The sequence below is a fragment of the Nannobrachium achirus genome (genome assembly GCF_963921795.1).
Source record: "Nannobrachium achirus genome assembly, chromosome: 15".
In the NCBI taxonomy this organism is placed as follows: Eukaryota; Metazoa; Chordata; class Actinopteri; order Myctophiformes; family Myctophidae; genus Nannobrachium; species Nannobrachium achirus.
Window position 1 is genome coordinate 20,012,689 of NC_137822.1, and position 19,237 is coordinate 20,031,925.

At 41.2% G+C, this 19,237-nt stretch overlaps 1 protein-coding gene across 2 annotated transcripts in view; it reads right to left on the reverse strand.

Moving 5' to 3' along the window:
* nnt (nicotinamide nucleotide transhydrogenase) overlaps positions 1-19,237 on the reverse strand; it is a 114,427-nt gene that overhangs the window by 25,417 nt on the left and 69,773 nt on the right. The window contains exon 22 of one of the 2 annotated variants that reach the window (XM_080743120.1): positions 14,749-14,948. In XM_080743120.1, coding sequence (XP_080599246.1) covers positions 14,796-14,948 — 153 coding nt within the window. In that variant the 3' untranslated portion in view covers positions 14,749-14,795. Of the gene's footprint in view, positions 1-13,086; positions 14,949-19,237 lie in introns of those variants that run through there. The other variant, XM_080743119.1, reaches the window with a different exon arrangement.

Consider the following 19,237-nt stretch of genomic DNA (forward strand, 5'->3'; position numbering starts at 1 on the left):
TAGAGATTGAGGTCATTTGTGGACAAGCGCAGATGGCACTATCCCAGCTCACAAAACCTGCTTACTCTGCGATATGTGGCCCCCAGTAGTTAGAATGTAGGCAGGCACGTTACCCCCCTACTACTGGACGAGCTGTGTGTGTGTGTGTGTGTGTGTGTGTGTGTGTGTGTGTGTGTGTGTGTGTGTGTGTGTGTGTGTGTGTGTGTGTGCGTGTGCGTATGTGTGTGCATTCCCATAGCTATGATATGTGGTCATACTGAGCCACAGCGTCAGATCACTTAGGATCATTAAACATCCAAACAGACCAATGAGATGGGCCGTATAACAAACAAACAAAGGGTATTGGCCGGATTGCGAAAAGGTTTACGCACGCACACGCACACGCACAAACACACACACACACACACACACACACACACACACACACACCCCTAGGAGCTGTGTTCTAGGTCACAAACTCCCACCTCATTGATGATCCGTTTTACAACCCGTTTGGACCAAGCTCAGACAATGGGGGAGTTGGCAAAGCCAGCGAGGGTTTGAAGTCAGACTGCAGGCTGAACAAACGAACAAGACGAACTGACATTTCTTCTATTTACTTTAAGCTGCATGACTCCTATAAGGTCACGCGATCTGTTAACTGCCCTCCCACATCTTTACCCTGACTGACAGGCAGGCAGGCAGGCAGGCAGACAGGCAGGTAGACATGTACACAGACAGACAGACAGACAGACAGACAGACAGACAGACAGACAGACAGACAGGTAGGTAGGTAGGTAGGTAGGTACTAGGTAGGTACTAGGTAGGTAGGTAGGTAGGTAGGTAGGTAGGTACTAGGTAGGTACGTAGGTAGGTAGGTAGGTAGGTAGGTAGGTAGGTAGGTACTAGGTAGGTACGTAGGTAGGTAGGTAGGTAGGTAGGTAGGTACTGTAGGTACGTAGGTAGGTATGTAGGTAGGTAGGTAGGTACTAGGTAGGTAGGTAGGTAGGTAGGTAGGTACGTAGGTAGGTAGGTAGGTAGGTAGGTAGGTAGGTAGGTAGGTACTAGGTAGGTACGTAGGTAGGTAGGTAGGTAGGTAGGTACTAGGTAGGCACGCACGTAGGTAGGTAGGTAGGTAGGTAGGTAGGTAGGTAGGTAGGTACTAGGTAGGTACGTAGGTAGGTAGGTAGGTAGGTAGGTATGTAGGTACGTAGGTAGGTACTGTAGGTACGTAGGTAGGTAGGTAGGTAGGTAGGTAGGTACGTAGGTAGGTACTGTAGGTACGTAGGTAGGTAGGTAGGTATGTAGGTAGGTACTGTAGGTACGTAGGTAGGTAGGTAGGTATGTAGGTAGGTACTGTAGGTACATAGGTAGGTAGGCACGTAGGTAGGTAGGTAGGTAGGTAGGTAGGTAGGTACTAGGTAGGTACGTAGGTAGGTAGGTATGTAGGTACGTAGGTAGGTACTGTAGGTACGTAGGTAGGTAGGTAGGTAGGTAGGTACGTAGGTAGGTACTGTAGGTACTGTAGGTACGTAGGTAGGTAGGTAGGTATCAGGGTTGTTAAGTAACGGATTACATGTAACGGGATTACGTAATCAGATTACAAAAAACAGGTAACTTGTAAAGTCTCAGGTTACATTTTAAAATGTGTAATCTGGATTACAGTAACAGATCTGAATGATGGGGGTTACATGCTGGATTACATTCTCCCCTTGCCCTCATCAATTTGACAAAATAGTTATAACGCCAAACAATAAAATAATCAAGTCGAATCAGCATAAAGTACTGCCACTTTGTTTAAGTAAAATTCTGTTGACCTTTTCCTAATTTCATAGACTCAATATTCTTGTCTAGTTATCAATGGTAAAACTTGTTTTATTTAATTAAAGAGAGTTTTGCTAAAAAAGAATCCAAAAGTAACTGAAAGTAACTAGTAGTTACTTTTTAAATTGTGATAATCAGATTACGTTACTGACTACATTTTCTTTGCAAGTAACTTGTAACTGTAGGGGATTCCTTTTTAAAAGTAACCCTAACAACCCTGGTAGGTATGTAGGTAGGTACTGTAGGTACGTAGGTAGGTAAGTGCTGTTTGTAATTTAAGCCTGAGTTAACTTATTTAGTTGCGTGCCGGTGTTGCACACAAACTGACGATCTGCAAGCTCATTGTGAGGTTGCAGATCGGCAGTTTTTTTGTGCAACACCAGCACACAACTAAATATATAAATCTGGCTAACCCTACGCTAATGTCTGATGCTTCATCTAACCCTGAGTCCTGGACCGAACCTGAATATTTTCCTAATTGTAAACCAAACTTGGTTTATTTTTTTAAACTAGAAAACAAGCAAAAATAGTCTTCACCATGTCTTTTTCTCAGATTGTACTGTGGGGACATTTGGTCTTCACAAGCACACGCACGCACGTACGCATGAACGCACACACGCGTGCGCGTAGAAGACCCTTGTATGTTTTGGGTGGGTTTCTTAACTATTCTGTGTAAAAGTAATTTGTGCTTCCCTTTTTGCCCCTACGACTCGCACCCAGCCACAAGACAATAACAAACTGATGTTAAATGGTCTTTTTGGGGGGTGGACTGTGTCTTTGAAGATTTTTCAATAAACATTGTTTTTTTTTCTTCTTCCCTCGGCACTCTGTGATGCTTCTTCTGCCTTAATGACACATACACATACACACACACACACACGCACACACACACACACACACACACACACACGCACACACACACACACACGCACACATGCCACTCTAAACCGTCCCTGCCTTACTTCAGAGAAACCCTCTGCTCCCTCTCTTCTCTCCACTACATTAGGCAGCCCCTCACCTCTGAGATGCTCCCTCCCATCACGGTCTCATCTCATCCTCCCTCTCTCTCTCTCTCTCTCTCTCTCTCCTCACAATTTACATCCAGAGCCCTAGAAGCAGCTGGACAATAAAAGCAGCTTAAAAGGACACACTCCCCACCATGTTTATGTTAGCCAGCTCCGAGCTGGAAGGAAATTGAACTGTAAAGAGGGCCAGTATGATGCTGCTTCGCTGGTCAAGTTAGTATGGCTACATTTATCTCGAAGCTCACGCAATCAAACTACTTTGGGACAGTTTAAGGTGTGTGTGTGCGTGCGTGCATGAGTGTGCGTATTTGTGTGCGTGCGTGTCCATGGAACAATGTATCCAAGAATCCTGGATCTCGGGGCTTTTAAGACCCCCCTCAATAACACAGTTTCTCTAAACAAGCCGTTGGGAGAAGATCAGATAGTCTCCTTTGGACATGAAGGGGGTTGAAAGAGATGATTCCTCTTTTTGAGATCTCTAGCACTCTTACTCTAGGTCTATAACCACTTAAATCCTTCAACAGGGGGTCCGGGACCCCTAGGGGGTCCTCAGAGTTACAACAGGGGTCCTCCAAATCTTTGTATGATAGAAGCTTTTTCTATTTCTCCTTTTCTACAGTATATTAACCACTTGAACCCTAACGTCTATATTCGGAGAACCGATCTGCTATTTTCTGTGATTTTGATAATTACAATGAATAAGCATAAACAAAGGTTTATGCTTATTCGCATGTTAATACCGCAGGTTAATACCGGAATACTGATATATTACTGATTTGAGCTGTTACAATTCCAACCATGACCTTCTTTAATTCTAGTCAGTCAATATTAGTAGCTTAATGACTAGTATAGTAGTATTAAAATATTTATTTATGTCCAATGTACTTGTATTTAAGTATATAAGTAGTATATAACTAAATGCATTTGAAATTAGATCAAAATGTTACATTTCAGGATTCAATTCAAAAACAACAAAAAATAATTTGGGATTCCAATTCAAAAGAAGCAAAAATAGCCGATCTACAAGCTCAAAACGCATCGCAGCGCAATGCGTTTTGAGCTTGTAGATCTGCTATTTTTGCTTCTTTTGTATGAGATACTAGAATGACAAAGTAGGGCGTACTGTAGCAATATGCAATGTGGCCCTCTGGAGTGAAGGTGGAAATATAGTGGCCCTCGCCATCACCAAAGTTGCCCACCCCTGGTATAGGCGATGCCTTGATGATTGTGATTGGCTGAGCCACATTTACTGGGGGCTTTACCTAGGCTTTTCTTTCTTGAATGAAAGGTCTGGGTTCCCGAGGCTAACTAAAACTAGACTAAAACTAACACTTTTCAGATTACTATGACTGTAAGTTACATTTCATTCAAAAGACTATGACTAAAACTACATCAAAATGAAATGTCCTGCAACATTTTGATGCAATGTTCGCTTAAATTTCACCCATCACAACATGCCAAGAATTAGTTGTACAATTCATCAATTTACAATTTAGGCATCTAGCAGACGCTCTTAATCCAGAGCGACTTACAATAAGCAAGGTAATACATCAATACATCAACAACAATTGATCAATACAAACGCATAGAAATAGTAATCTAAAAAAAAACATAGCTATTCAGTAAAAAAACAACAACTATACAATGAAAAACAAGAAATAGCTATCTAAATTACATGTATGGTCATTGAGGGTAGGCAAGTGCTACGCTACGGTAAGTGCTATGTGCTAATAAGGTGGAGTCTGAAGAGGTGAGTCTTCAGACCACAGCGGAAGCTGGGGAGTGAGTCTGCACTGCAGTTCTAATTGCAATGGGGAGTTTATTCTACAGTTTCAACTCATCATGTTCCAACTCATCATGTAAGATCAGACAGTGCACGAGGATAGGAGGGCAGGGAGATGGGACACAGGGGCAGCATGAAAAGGTTTCCTCCAAACAAGAGATTCACCATGCTTACTCTAGGTCCATAACAGCTAATTATTCAAGTAACAGACAAATTCCAGCAGACTGGTTCAACCACGAGAGATAGGGCCGATGCGCCTTTTATTTAACATACGTTAATTTTTTATTTGACTTGGATGTTACATCGGATTACTATGAGTTATTCCTCGGGGCCTATTAAAGAAGTGGCCCAGGGCCATATTTTAGAAGCCACAATCACGCACAAAAACCTTTTGAGTCAGTACAGTATGGCCATCTATGGCCATATTCAATGAACATGTTATGAGTTGCTATAGTGTCATGTTGCAGAGCTCATAATGTAGAATGAATCATTACATGAATATAGAAATTATTGTTCATAAAAACAAAGTTTATATCATTTATCGTCTATCGGGGATCTAATACTTTATATTTTGTATTAATAGGTCGGATAGGTTCAAACAACCTTTGCAGTTAAGATTATAGGAGAATATGAGAATATTGAGGCCATGCAGTATTGCAGTTACAGTTTAGGAAACAATTGCAGCCCCTGATTTAGTCTCCAGTCTGATTTTGGTTGCAAGGCCACATCTACCTACACGCACGCACGCACGCACACAGACTGTTGCCTCCCACAGTTTCCAATGCTTCCGTCATGCAGTCTGGAGCACGAAAGCGCTGAAACTGATCGGGTTGGGGGCCTCGTCTTCGCAGTTGCATAAATGTGTCCTACTGTACATAGAATTATCGGAATTATAGCTTGGCACTTATAGCAGAAATGAAATGAAAATGAAAACATTATGGATTTGAAAGGTGTTTTAAAACATATTTCCGGGAACTGAAATGACGACCAGATGACGGCTCCCCGAGCAGCTTTGGGGAGGTGTAGTTCCAGAGACTGTGGAATAGTAGCCGGGCCACGCCAGTCGCCAGACTAACACATAATGCAAATGTAACAACAAACTATCACAGAACTTCAGGGGTTCTGGAAAGTTTCAGATCCTGGAAGGTTCTGGGATACGAATACGATGCGTATTCAAAAAGAGCCCGGAGGCAGACGCGAGAGGCGAGATTGAACCGACATCAATGGATGATGATACCGACAAGCATAAAGGCCATTATGTTATTATTCAACGGATCCTGTGAAATGGCCACCAATTAATGATCATCTCTTTTAAAAAAAAAGCAAAGACAAAATATTGTCAACTTTTCAAAGTCTTTTGGAAAAGTATGGAACAGCAATAAGGATTCTAAACCAAGACCAATATAACAGGTGAATGAAAAATTGGCGAGACGCGTCTTTTAAGGAAAGGTTGATTTGTTCGCCATCGACTGGGTCTGTCTATTGTTACTGTTATTTTCCACAAAAAAAGAGACAGACAAAAGGGATTGGGAAAAAAAAGAAGAATATCTCAAATCGCGTGTCAGAGCATGAAGGTTCACCAGAAAACATAGATGCTGTCCCCGCAACGATAGCAGAACAGACCGAGAAAGAGAACAGAGCTGAATTAAAAAGTGCAAAATAATTTTCCGTCGTCGTTTTCCTCCACGCCAGATGTCACTCACACACTGACCAGCTCACTTTAATCCATTCAGAACGGGTACACATTATAGTGTATCATTATTTTATGCTTTAACTATTGAAAAATAGCAGATATACAAGCTCAGAGTGCCGCGCTGCGAGCTTGTAGATCTGCTATATATTTTTTTTATCGTGAAAATTAGAATTTTGACCCGATTCTATAAGTGTCTTTTGAATCCTTCTAAGGTTTTTTGAAAAACCTATGTTTCTATGGCAGCAATCTGGCCAGCCATCGTCAAAGAAAAGGTCCTTTTCACTTAACTGGAGCTCAGTTAGTCTGTTCTTGAGAGACTACTACGTCAGTGGTTCTCAAACTCTTTCATGTGAAGGACCCCCAAAATGATATGTATTTGGCCACGGACCCCCATCACAAAATCTTTAGTTCCAGGGACCACCCAGAAGCAAAATTTGAGTTACAAATGTTCGCTTTGAAAATACATAATTTCAAAGATTTGCACACATTTTCACGACTTTTTCAAAAATCTACAAGCTCGCAGCGCGGCACTCGGTGCCGCGCTGTGAGCTTGTATATCTGCTATTTTTCACTGGTTAAAGCATTCAATAATTCTAGGCCTAAATGGGTTTTAATCATCCGCTACTTAGAACGGCAGAGGGGTGGACCAGTGGAGCGTTCTCTGAAATGGATTCCATTACACGCTCGATACATTTGGAGAAAACACTCACGTCGGCCCTGAGTGAACTTGACATTGACCCTGATGGACACGTCAGCCAGAGCTACGCGACAACGCCAGCAAAATGGCTGGCAGACATTCAGGACTGTACGGGCCAGAATTAAAGAAACAATCCCTCTCCCGTACCATGTTCTGCTCAATTTAGCGGGGTCACACGCAGTCAAACGCTGCATTGAATCTGCGTAATTCTTTTCAGTTTCGTGCGGTCTCTATCGTTTATTTCCTGCTTCTAGAAAATGCTGGGTGTCATAAGTGGGAGTGTGTAGTCGCACAGTCAGTGTAGAAAACAGGGAAAACTCAAAGATGGATATAAGCCGGCAAACGTTATGATGTTAACAGTAGGGCATTAACGACTTGTGATTTTTGCAAGTCGACTCGAATCAGTAAAAAGTCTATATGTTGTACACGCATAAACAACACATAAATTCCACATGAATACGTACAGCTTAACAACTTCATGAACTCATGGAGAGCGAAGCTACGGTAGTCTGTGAGCAGCTGCTATACGTGTCATTGAGTGTGCATGACGCACCTTAAACATTTTGAGCGGGGCCAGAATTAGAAATAAAATCTACACAAATAAAGCATTGCAGCAAGTTAACCTGCAGACCATGTACAATACACAATGCATTGTGTCTGTGAGAGTTACAGAGCAAACAAGCAAAGGCATTTTGCAAAACAATGTTTGATGAATCTGAGGGACAATCTTTTTTTATTTTATTATTCTATTTTATTTAGAGTATGAAGACAGTGTTGATAAGTGTCGGTAATTTTGTTTGCCCTGCTCAAAGAATAAAACGTATTACGTTTTATACCTTGGTTGTCCGCACGCTGGGGGACACTTGAGTCCAAGCTACTCCTGGAAATATATTATTCAACAACAAGCGATGCAATGACGAATGCACACACACACACACACACACACACACACACACACACACACACACACACACACACACACACACATACAAACACACACAGCTTATCAAATATGAAATCTCCATAGCATGCCTCGCCTTCAAAAAACATTTTTTTCCCCTGTTTTTTTAATCATCAAAACCACTCCACAAACAAATAATTAAAATACCTGCCTAGCCAAATCGCATGCAACAGCAGGCAAAACAAATCACAGGTCTTTTCAGGGAGTCGTTAGAGGAGAGTGCAGCCCGGGCGGGAGGGATGGGGGCAGGGGTGTCGCACCAATTTCTGGGCCCTGTGTACAAGGATTCATTGACTGGGAACGCGTTATTGCACATTATTTTGTGCTTTAAATATTGAAAAATAGCAGACCTACAAGCTCACAGCGCTGCGAGTTTGTAGGTCTGCTATTTTTGAAAAGTCGTTAACATTTGCGTCAAATCCTTCCAAGGTTTTTTTTTAAAACCTATGTTTCCCATCTCAAAATATCTAGTTCCAGGGACCCTCCAGAGGCAAAATTTGAGTTACAAATGTTCACTGAAAAAATACACGTTCAAAGATTTGCACGCATTTTCACGACTTTTAAAAAATAGCAGATCTACAAGCTCGCAGCGCGGCACTCGGTGCCGCGCTGTGCCGCGCTTGTATATCTGCTATTTTTTCAATTGCTAAAGCATAAAATAATGAAGGCCCCTCCACCTTGGGCCCTAGTAACTCAGTCCCACTGACTCCCCCCCCTTGTGACGCCCCTGGATGGGGGCTGTGATTGTGCCTGCAGAATGCTGGCTGTCCTTCAGTCCCAGATAAATACTGGTGCTGTGACAATAGACCAGCTTAAGCTGAGCACACTGTCACCTCAGTGCTTATCACAGCCTCGATCCCTGTTCACACACGCATGCGCACACACACACACACACACACACACACACACACACATACGCGCATGCATGCACGCACACACGCACACGCGCGCGCGCACACACACACACACACACACACACACACACACACACACACACACACACACACACACACACACACACACACACACACACACTTTGTAAGGACACAATTTTATCTTTTTTTTTTTTTTTTTTTTTTGCACGACACTGACCCGCAAACAGTGGTGGAAAAAGTACTTGCATGTTGTAGCCTACATAAGCAAAAGTATCAATACTGCAATATAGAAATACTTATACAAGTAGAAAAGTCCGGGATTCAAAATGTAGGCTACTTGAGTAAAAGTACAAAAGTATTCGCATCAAAATGTACTTAAGGTAACACAAGTAGAAGTACTCATTATGCAGAATGTCCCGTTTAAAGGTTTTCAAATGTGTACAAATCTTTTGAAAATAGCAGATCTACAAGTTCACAATGCGTCGAAATGTATATGGGGATGAAGTGGGTAATGTATGTTTTGTAATAATAATCAATAGTAACTAGTAACTGAAGTTGTCAAATAATTGTAGCGGAGTAAAAGTGTAATATTTGGAGCCGAGATGATGTAGTGAAGTAGAAATAAAAGTATTGGAAATTGGAAATCCTCAAGCAAAGTACAAAAACCTCAAAATTGTACTCAAGTACATTACTTAAGTAAATGTACTTAGTTAATTTACCATAAAACATTTTCTGTGGGGACATACTTAAATGCACAGTGCAGCAGCAGTGTTTCAGACCTTGCAATCTGTACAGTACATCTCACCTCTCGTGGCAGAGTGACAGTTCTCTCGTCAGATCTCTCCAAGGCTGGGCGGAGATAAGAGCCCATCTGAGTGCCATTTGTTACAGGATGAAGCCACCCTCATCGCACACGCATGCAAGCCCCCAATCACAAATCTATCCACTCCTATCTATCTACTTTATCTAGCCAACTAAGACCGGGAACGCATTATTACTTTAACTATTATTTTATGCTTTAGCTTTTGATAAATAGCAGATATACAAGCTGCTAGCTGTATATCTGCTATTTTTGAAAAATCGGGAACATTACATTTTGTGCAAGTCTTTGAATATTTTTCACCCGATTCTATAAGTGTCTTCTAAATCTTTCTAAGGTTTTGAAAAACGTGTGTATCTACGTCAGTGGTTCTCAAACTGTTCATGCGACCCCCTTCTCAAAATATTATGTATCACAGGGACCCCCCCAGAAGCAAATATTGGCATTAACAATTCAAAGATTTGCACAAATCGTCATGATTTTTCAAAAATAGCTAAAGTATCAAATAATTCAAGGTCTTAATGGGCTAGATAGGTACCACTCCACCTCTAAGTACCTCCCGTTCAGTCCCCGGTGATGAAAAGCAATCAAGTCCTGCTTGTAGGTGAAAATCTCATAGGAAGTGATATTTACATTTTTTGGGGGGGTCATTATCGCAGCCCTCATGTCGAACTCATGCAATGCATGTTTTACAACACTGTTACTGCGGTAACAGAGGTACCCCCCCCCCCCTTTCCGGTGCAAGCAATTCTCTCCCAATTATCCCTCATCATCAGCGATTGCGTTTATCTCAAATCCACCCTCTTTGAATGCTAGATGTTATCTTCATCGTGACAGATTGTGGTTTTGGTATCAGAATCATTTGATTGAAGGTGTATTGATTTGTCTTTGTGAAAGTAGGCCTGGTATGGGGGCAAACGGACATGCTATGCCTTCATTTGTTAATGCAGATTAGTTGAATTGAAATTTGAATTAGGTCTGTGGTTCTCAAACTTTTCAGGCATTGGTAATTTTTATAATGCCGGGTAGTAAATTACAACGCAAGCACGAGCAGTTTCAGGTGTAAATCCATGTTTATTTAAGGGATGACAATGTTCCATGACAAACTAGAGAGAAAAAAATAAAATAAACATTCACAGTACATTTCATTAATCTCCCTAACACGAACCTTCTTGGTGCATTGAAACGTCTCACACACAACTGCAAAGCCCTACTGTAGAAGCCTTTGTCTCTCTAGCACATTCTGTACGTAAAAGGGATGTCTCTATACAAAAATTGCCTTGTGGGGAAATAAAATCAAAGGGCACACAATGTAAGTCAGGGCAATTATCAAACAAAGATTGTTTTTTAATGTCCCTTAATTTGAACATTATCTCAGCAAACGGCAACAGCATACAAATATGGTATTTTGAGATATCCAGTCCTGCAAGATAAACCTTCATTGATCCCCGGAGAGGGAAATTCAGGAAACGGCAGAGAAAAGGGTCTAGGTGGGCTGTTGTTATGTAACAATACATATCTAGTTTTTAAAACAGTGTGATGCTCTTAGCTAAGCTAACAAACACAAACACAAACACAAAAAAAAGAGGTCTGGTGGTGAAGAACAGAAAGGCAGCACATTAGGAAATGGAATTAGCCAGGTATTGGTTGGTTAACCTTGAAAGTAGACAAGTATAGAGTTCAAGATTTTACAGAATGAGACTGGTCAGTTTGTGGCATTGGTTGATCCCACAGAGGTTGATTGGTCAGATGAGGGTTCTAAAAGACTCTATTGGTCGTTTCATATTGTATGCAGAGGTAGGGTAGTTAATAGTTATTATGGTAAGTGTATCAGGTCCCAGGTTTAAAAAAACATCGGAATAATGTGTGGGCTTTATCCAAAAACATGACACATCTTAGTATCTTACGGTGCCCCAATGAAAGCGGTTTAACTGGCACTATAATATTATGAACTGAATTTGAGTTGAAATTACATTTATTTACAGTAGATATATTCTTTCATTATTAGTATCATTTATGTATAATTTTCCTCTCCTTTTCAATTCAGTAATGCTTGGAGAAGTAGTGTAATCTATTTAATGCTCAAACATGGGCATTCCGTAATCGTATTATTGCATATGAATCACACCACATGAGTCCTGTCATCATCATCATCGTACATTATGTCAAATACGTACGTTTGGCTTAATCATGGATCGAAGACAACTGTGTGGGAAATGTCCCACAGCCCGGTTGTTTTGGATCCAGGATAATTTTAGAGTACACTGCAATGGACCTTCACAACCTCGCAGTAAAATAATGAGAACATGGAGTGGTACAATAGTATAGATTTTCATCACTGTCAGGAGGAAACCGTGCATCTCTATCATAATTATTTCATCTTTAAGTTTTGTTTCCCCCTTATTTATAAAAATAAATGAATGTCCCATTCATTCTTTATCGTGTGACATTATTGCACTAATGTAGCAAAAAATAGGCAGTCTACAAGCTCACATGTTACGATGAAAGCTTGAAGATCTGTTATCTTTTGGAGGAAAGAATACAACAAAATATTGACTACATTGGATCACAGGTTGTTTTTCTCCCATTTCCTGAAAAAGTCACGGTTTTGGACATCCAAGGTTTCCCACCAGACAGTGACGATTTATTGCATGTCTGGTTCTGGCATTGAATTGCAACACGGCTTTCGCTTCAATTTATGATCCATGTGTGAGATCTAATAGATTAATAAACAAAAAAGGCACAGAGGGGGAGGGGGGGGGGGGGTCACAACAGCATAAACAAGAGAGAAGAGCTAAAAACATGACTGGAAATTGATGGATGACTTGACTGTGGCTTTACCAACAAAAGAATGTCACAACACCTGACCGCAACTAATAGGATTACGAGATATCATTATCATCAGGCCAAGATAGAAAAGATATTTCTCATTTCATTACAGTATAAAACTGGAAATATTAAGTGGCAGAATACAAAAGTGGTTTCTATTGTTTTTCCGTCCAATTTACTTGAAAAAGAATGTATAGTGAGTGGAGCGACACACGTTTGTGTGAGGATAAGCCTTCGTTGTGCATAAATATAGATCTATGAAAGAGGAGACATATTGTAATAACAATAATAGCATACAGCAGAGAACATCAGGGGCACAATCTTTACAGTGGACAAAACATGAATCACTACAGCAGGGTTCCCCAATAGGCGGCCTGTGGGGGGCTACTGTCTGGCCCACACCAACCCCAGTAATAATGGTGGTATAAGAGCAGCAACAACACTAGTATATCGTCGTTGTCGGGTGGAAATCTCGTATCTCCAAATTTGTACATTCTTTCGCAAATCATACAAGGCCGTCGCACAAAAGTAGTGAAAACAGCAGATCTACAAGCACACAACGCCTCGCACCGCGAGGCGTTGTGTGCTTGTAGATCGGCTGTTTTCACTAGTTTAAATCATTTTTAATATGATAAATTCAAAACGTACGGTTTTGGACATACAAGATTTTCACCTGACAACGACGAAAACTGTTGCTGGAGTAGTGGGAACACCACCGTCGCCCCCTGCAATGTTGTGGCCCTCGGCTTGGTAGCCTAGACATAATTCGACCCTTGGGGAAAACCAATTGGGGAACCCTGCGCTACAGCGAGTCTAACACGTTGCTTGTTGGGCCGTCTTTCCACGTTCAGGCTATAAATGAGCTTTGTGTGGCCATGTCGCTCAGCAAAAATAACTTAAAAGGAAATGTTTCTCCGATTTGTTTTTCTCCACAAAGTGTTGACATCGCAAAATGACGACATCACATCATCAGCTGTACATTACAAGCTTCCCTTTGATAACGATTTTCAACTGACAAAACTATTATTTTGGCCCGATGTCATCGGCGAAATATTTCTGTCTGTCTGTCTGTCTGTCTGTCTGTCTGTCTGTCTGTCTGTCCGTGAATAATCTCACAAACCACCGCTCCAATCAGCGCCAAATGACTTTTGAACGCTGCCTGTGGGCTATGGAAATAACTTCCTAAATGTCTTTTTACATAATATGTTTTATCTTTTGTTAAATATTTTTGTCATTTTAAAATGGAATTAAATGGCGATCAGATGGGCTGAAACCTTGCTATACTGTATGTCATAGATGAATGCCATCATAAGACCACTGATTGGAGTCACAGACTGGACACATGAAGCTTAAGGTACAAATGGGAGCCACAGAGTCCTTAGACCCAGTCTTGTTCAGTCTAAAATCTGCGTATTCTCACCAAGCGACACGGTTGTATGAAAGTATGAATTAGCCTTATGGATTAGCATTTAAAGAAAAGCCAACTTCTAGTTTGTGCTTTTGTTCCTTCAATTCCAATCAGCTACAGTACCATAATATTCTTCCATTCACTAAAGATTTCTTGATTGACATTGATTTCAGATCCATTTTCTTCATACACCTCCTACATTTCTGATTGATTTAAATTACTATATGTGACTGAAATGAAGTTGACACTCAATGCCACTTGCTAAGAGTATAGAACACCATGTGGACACACTCTCCCTTTGAATAATGTATAAACAAAAGAAATGGCATGCAGGTCTTATGAAAGAACACTGCAGCAGAAATCAATGATCCCTGACATGGACCCACTCCATACATGACATACTGTATATACATATGGTCGCTGTCGGGTGGAAACCTTGTATGTCCAAATGTTTAATTTTTTTATTATTAGTAAAAAAAGAACGAGTTAAAGGAGTGAAAATAGCCGATCTACAATCACAAAACGCCTCGCACTGCGAGGCGTTGTGTGCTTGTAGATCGGCTATCAGCTATCGGCTATTTTCACTACTTCTGTGCAACACTCTTGTATGATGAAATAGGGCTTTAATTTACAAAAGAACATACTATTTTGAAACTTGGAGATTTCTGCCCGACAATGACGACATTTTGTCACGCATGTTTGTCATGTCATTTCTTTCGTTTATACGAAAAAATGCATTCATTTTTTGACTTTACCATCACGTCTCTTCCTTTGCCCTTGGATACAATTAGTCGAAGATGCTTTTAAAACGTTGAGATAAGTTTTAGGGAAACGGAACCACATTGTCCTCTAACCTTCCCCGTCCTCTGCCCTCTGCTCTCGGTTTACAGCGTTGTCATCTTCAGTTTCCCTCCTGGCTCTCGCGGACCTTGGCCTGCAGTGCGTCGCAGGTCTTCTTGGCGTCACCCAGCAACATGGCGGTGTTGGGCTTGTAGAAGATGGGGTTGTCCACGGCTGCGTAGCCCACGCCCAGGGAGCGCTTCATCACAACCACCTGGAGGGAGGGGCCAGACAAAACACACACACAGTAGGCCAGAGCATTAACGAAAAAGTCGACAAGTCGACTCAGTCGACTTCATTACACAAGTCGACTCCCACCAGAGAAAGTCGAAAGTCGAAATTGAAAAAAATAAATAAATAATTCTTTCTATTGTGAAAATAGCAGATCTACATGCTCACAACGCCTCGCGATGCGAGTCGGTGTGAGCATGTAGATCGGCTATTTTCACAATTTCTGCCTCTATATATTTGACAATTTGGACAATGTTTAATTTGACATTTTAGAGGTATTAAAAAGTCCTTAAATTGGCACTTTAGAAATGTGAAGATACCCAATATACACTTAAACTTTATGTTGGTTTGTTTACTGTTGAGTGAGAAAACAATGTTTCACATTAACACTTATGTTGCAATGATTTTTTCTCTTCAATGTCTCGCGTTGCCATGGTTACCATAGACTTCCATGTAATTGTGCAAGTGTGTAAAAAGTGCACGCCCATGCCTAGATGATGCACCACGTGTGTAGATGCTGTTCACAGCTTTCAAACAAAAAAATCCGCTTGGAAATCCGTTCAGGCATTCATGATTTATCAGCCATTATGTTTTCTTCAGATGTAAACAAACATGGCTGCCATGTTTGAAAGAATGGGTTGGTATGGGGGTTAAACATGCAATTTCGCGATCGCGATCATGCCTAATACATTTCTGGAGGTCCAAAAAAAATTTTTGAAAAAAATAATTTTGAATTTTTTTTTTTTTCAAAAACGGCCCAAACTCGGGAAACTCGGGGTTGGCACAGCACTAGTACCAATACAAACTCGGGAAACTCGGGGTTGGCACCATATGTGTTAAGTTAATCATCTGGGGACCCCGCAAAATAATTGGGGGGTCGTGTGTGATGTGATGAAGTCATCAAACGATAAAGTCGACTTCAACTCAACTTTTTACTGAGTCGAGTCGACCTTCAAAAATCACAAGTCGTTAATGCCCTAACACACAGTCAGGATCTGTAGACTCAAAACTGCCACCACTGTCTTAAACCATTAAGGAATTATTTTATACTTAACTACTGAAAAATAGCAGATATACAGTACAGTACAAGCTCACAACACGGCACATACAGCGCACACACACACACACACACACACACACACACACACACACACACACACACACACAGTTTTTTGTTATTTCTCTCTAGAGCCTTCTTTGCTCCCCTTTCCTCTCTCTCTCGTCATGTGCTCTCTCAACCTCTCCACTTTCTCATCCATAATGCATGGGGCACATGGTTCCAGTTGGGACAAGGGTGAAATTTAAGGTACAATCTATTAGGCAATCAGCATCACCACAAGTGGAACAGGTCTTATTCAGGACAGGCAGACAGTTGCACAACAGTGTGTCCCATATATGCATTTGGGGTGAAGCAATTAATCCAATGCTTGAGGAATGTAATGCAAAATTCAAAAACGCAGCAGTAGAAATATCTGCCCACGTGAACTCTGCATATTAAGCCCTACTGCCAAACGTTTCAAATAATTTTTCCAAGTAGAGCTGTCACGATTATGACATTTTACATGACGATTAAGTGTCACTCAAATAATTGCGATTAACGATTTAATTGTGTTTTTGTCGTTAACAATTACATTTCTGTTTGACTTGTGGGCTTTGAAGTTGCACATGGCAGATATGACACATAACCTAAATATACAAAGAAATTAAGGAGACACTTAAAAAAGAACATTGATAGTGGAAATAGCCGATCTACAAGCTCACAACTTGTAGATCTGCTATTTCCACAATTTTTTAAATGTTTGAACATACATAAACATTTTTCAACATGCAAATGATTATGACGATTATCACAAAATAATTGCGATTATGTCAAATAATTGCGATTAGACGATTGTAATAATTGTGACAGCTCTATTTCCAAGAATAGCCTCAATCTACCCGTTCACAATGCGTGGTGATGCTTTAGGATCTATCTTCGGGAAAGAAAACTACAATACCTTTGAAGGTGTTTTGCCTGTAATGGCATGCCCAAAACAGGGATGCCAGGCTTAAAGTGGTTGAACACATTGATTTTATACACCAGCTCTAAATAACCGTATAGCATCTGGCTACCCAAAGTCACATGTCTACAACATCTGAGAATGGTGTTTACTTGTGACATGTCGATGATGTACTGCATACGGTATACTGACTTTCTTTTTTGTGTTAATTAGGAATTCTCTACGCACTGTACGCACCGACACACACTTTGCACATTTGAAAAACTTTACACTTCGTCACTTTATTCCTTAATGCTGCCAAGGTTTTACTCATGCTATATATTACCTTGTTCTTTGTATTATAGCTTGTTTTGTTTTCATTATATTGTTAGCACAGTCTGGCAGAGCGTGCCATGCCAACATTTCACGCACACACACACACACACACACACACACACACACACACACACACACACACACACACACACACACACACACACACACACACACACACTTATAGGAGCGTGACAAATACATCTTGAAACTCTTGGAAAGAAAACAAATTGAAATCTCACACACATATGTCGAAAGCCTACAGCTACAGAAAGAAATGTCCTTAGTTTCCCTTTTTGGCAGCGGTAGGTTGGGAGTAATTTTCGTTCAGAAACTTTAGTTTAACTTCCCAGCGTATTCACACCATCAGCTGCAACCCCTACCGTCTGGAAATGGTTATTTAGACATTAATATGTCTAGTTAATAGACATTAATACGTCTAAATAAGGCTTCCCCCTCGGCCAAATCATTCAAATATATGACATTAATTCCATTGTAGCGCTGAGGACACACACATTTATTTCCCCCGGAGAGCACACCAAAATGACCAGTCGTCTAAACGTGTCAGCCTAACGAACTGCCTTGAGAACATTAAGTGTTGGATGGCACAACATTCAAACATGTGACATGTCATTCCACTGTCGTGCAGATGACACGCGGTTTGATCAAACCCACCGAGTCCAAATGACCAGTCCAGACCTGTCAGCCTAATGAACCGCCCTGAGGACATCTAGTGATGGACGGCACAAAACGTTCCTACGGCTGAACGAGATGCGAGTTTGACGTCGTCCTAGTCGGAACCCCCTGACGCCATCTAAAACATGGTCTTGCCACAGTCCTTCATGTCCAAAGCGACACAGCCAGGCTTCTCGGCGGCTACTAGGAAGAGGAATTGTGGTCCTTTTTCCTAGTACCTGTCAGTCTCCTCCTGACAGTACTAGGAAAAGGGACATCTGGCCATCCTGTCCTCTCTCCACTGGCTGTCAGTATGTTTTAGAGCAGGGGTCTTCAACGTTTTCAGGCAAAGGACCCCTTAGTTGAGAGAGAGATGAAGCAGGGACCCCCACAACCTTTTCAGAGATTCCATATCGTTTAATTGTTTTGACAGCACAATCACCTGTGTATTTTGGATTCATGTAAATTTGCGTTTTCATATATTTAACCACTTGAACCGTAGATACATAATAAACTTGACCTTTCACTCTGTACTTAGTCTGCTCTTTTTCCCGTCTACACCAAAGTTCTTTGCCGAAAATAGCCGATCTACCAGCTCACAACGCCTTGCTTGGCTAAAGTTCTCTGAATATGGACGCTAGGGTTTAAGTAGCCTAGTTAATGTAAAGAAGGAGAAAAGAAAGTTTCTATCAGTAACTCTAGGAACCCCTAGGGGTCCCGGACCTACTGCTGAAGACTCTTGTTTTAGAGTCAATTTTAAGATTCTCCTGGCTGTTTATGAGGCTCTTATAGTCTATCGCATGGCCAGACTGTTGCCACCCACAGTTTTCGAATGCTTCCGTGTGGAGCACGGAAGCTCTGTTGAAGATAAGGGGATAAACGGATGTGAAACCTCCTCCCCATTTCCGTTTAGTCTTTACGGTAACTCAAATGTATCCTAATATGAATCAAAATCATTGACGCATTATATAGCTTGCTGCCTAGCAGAAATGGAAATTAAAATAAATAAAATGTAAAGATATTTTTAAAATATATTCGCGCAAATGAAAATGACGAACAGGTGACAGATTCCTGCCTCAGGTCCCTCAGGTCAGCTGACTTGGGGCAACTATTTGTCCTGAGATCTACACTAAAGCTCAGAGGCGACCCTGCTTTTGCCGTTACAGCCCATAGGCCCTGGAACCGAATTCCCCTTACTAGAAGATCTGCCCAGTGCCCACTCCATTGAATCTTTCAAAAAACCCAAGGCTCGAGACTTGAATCCCACTGGTGTGGCTGATATTTA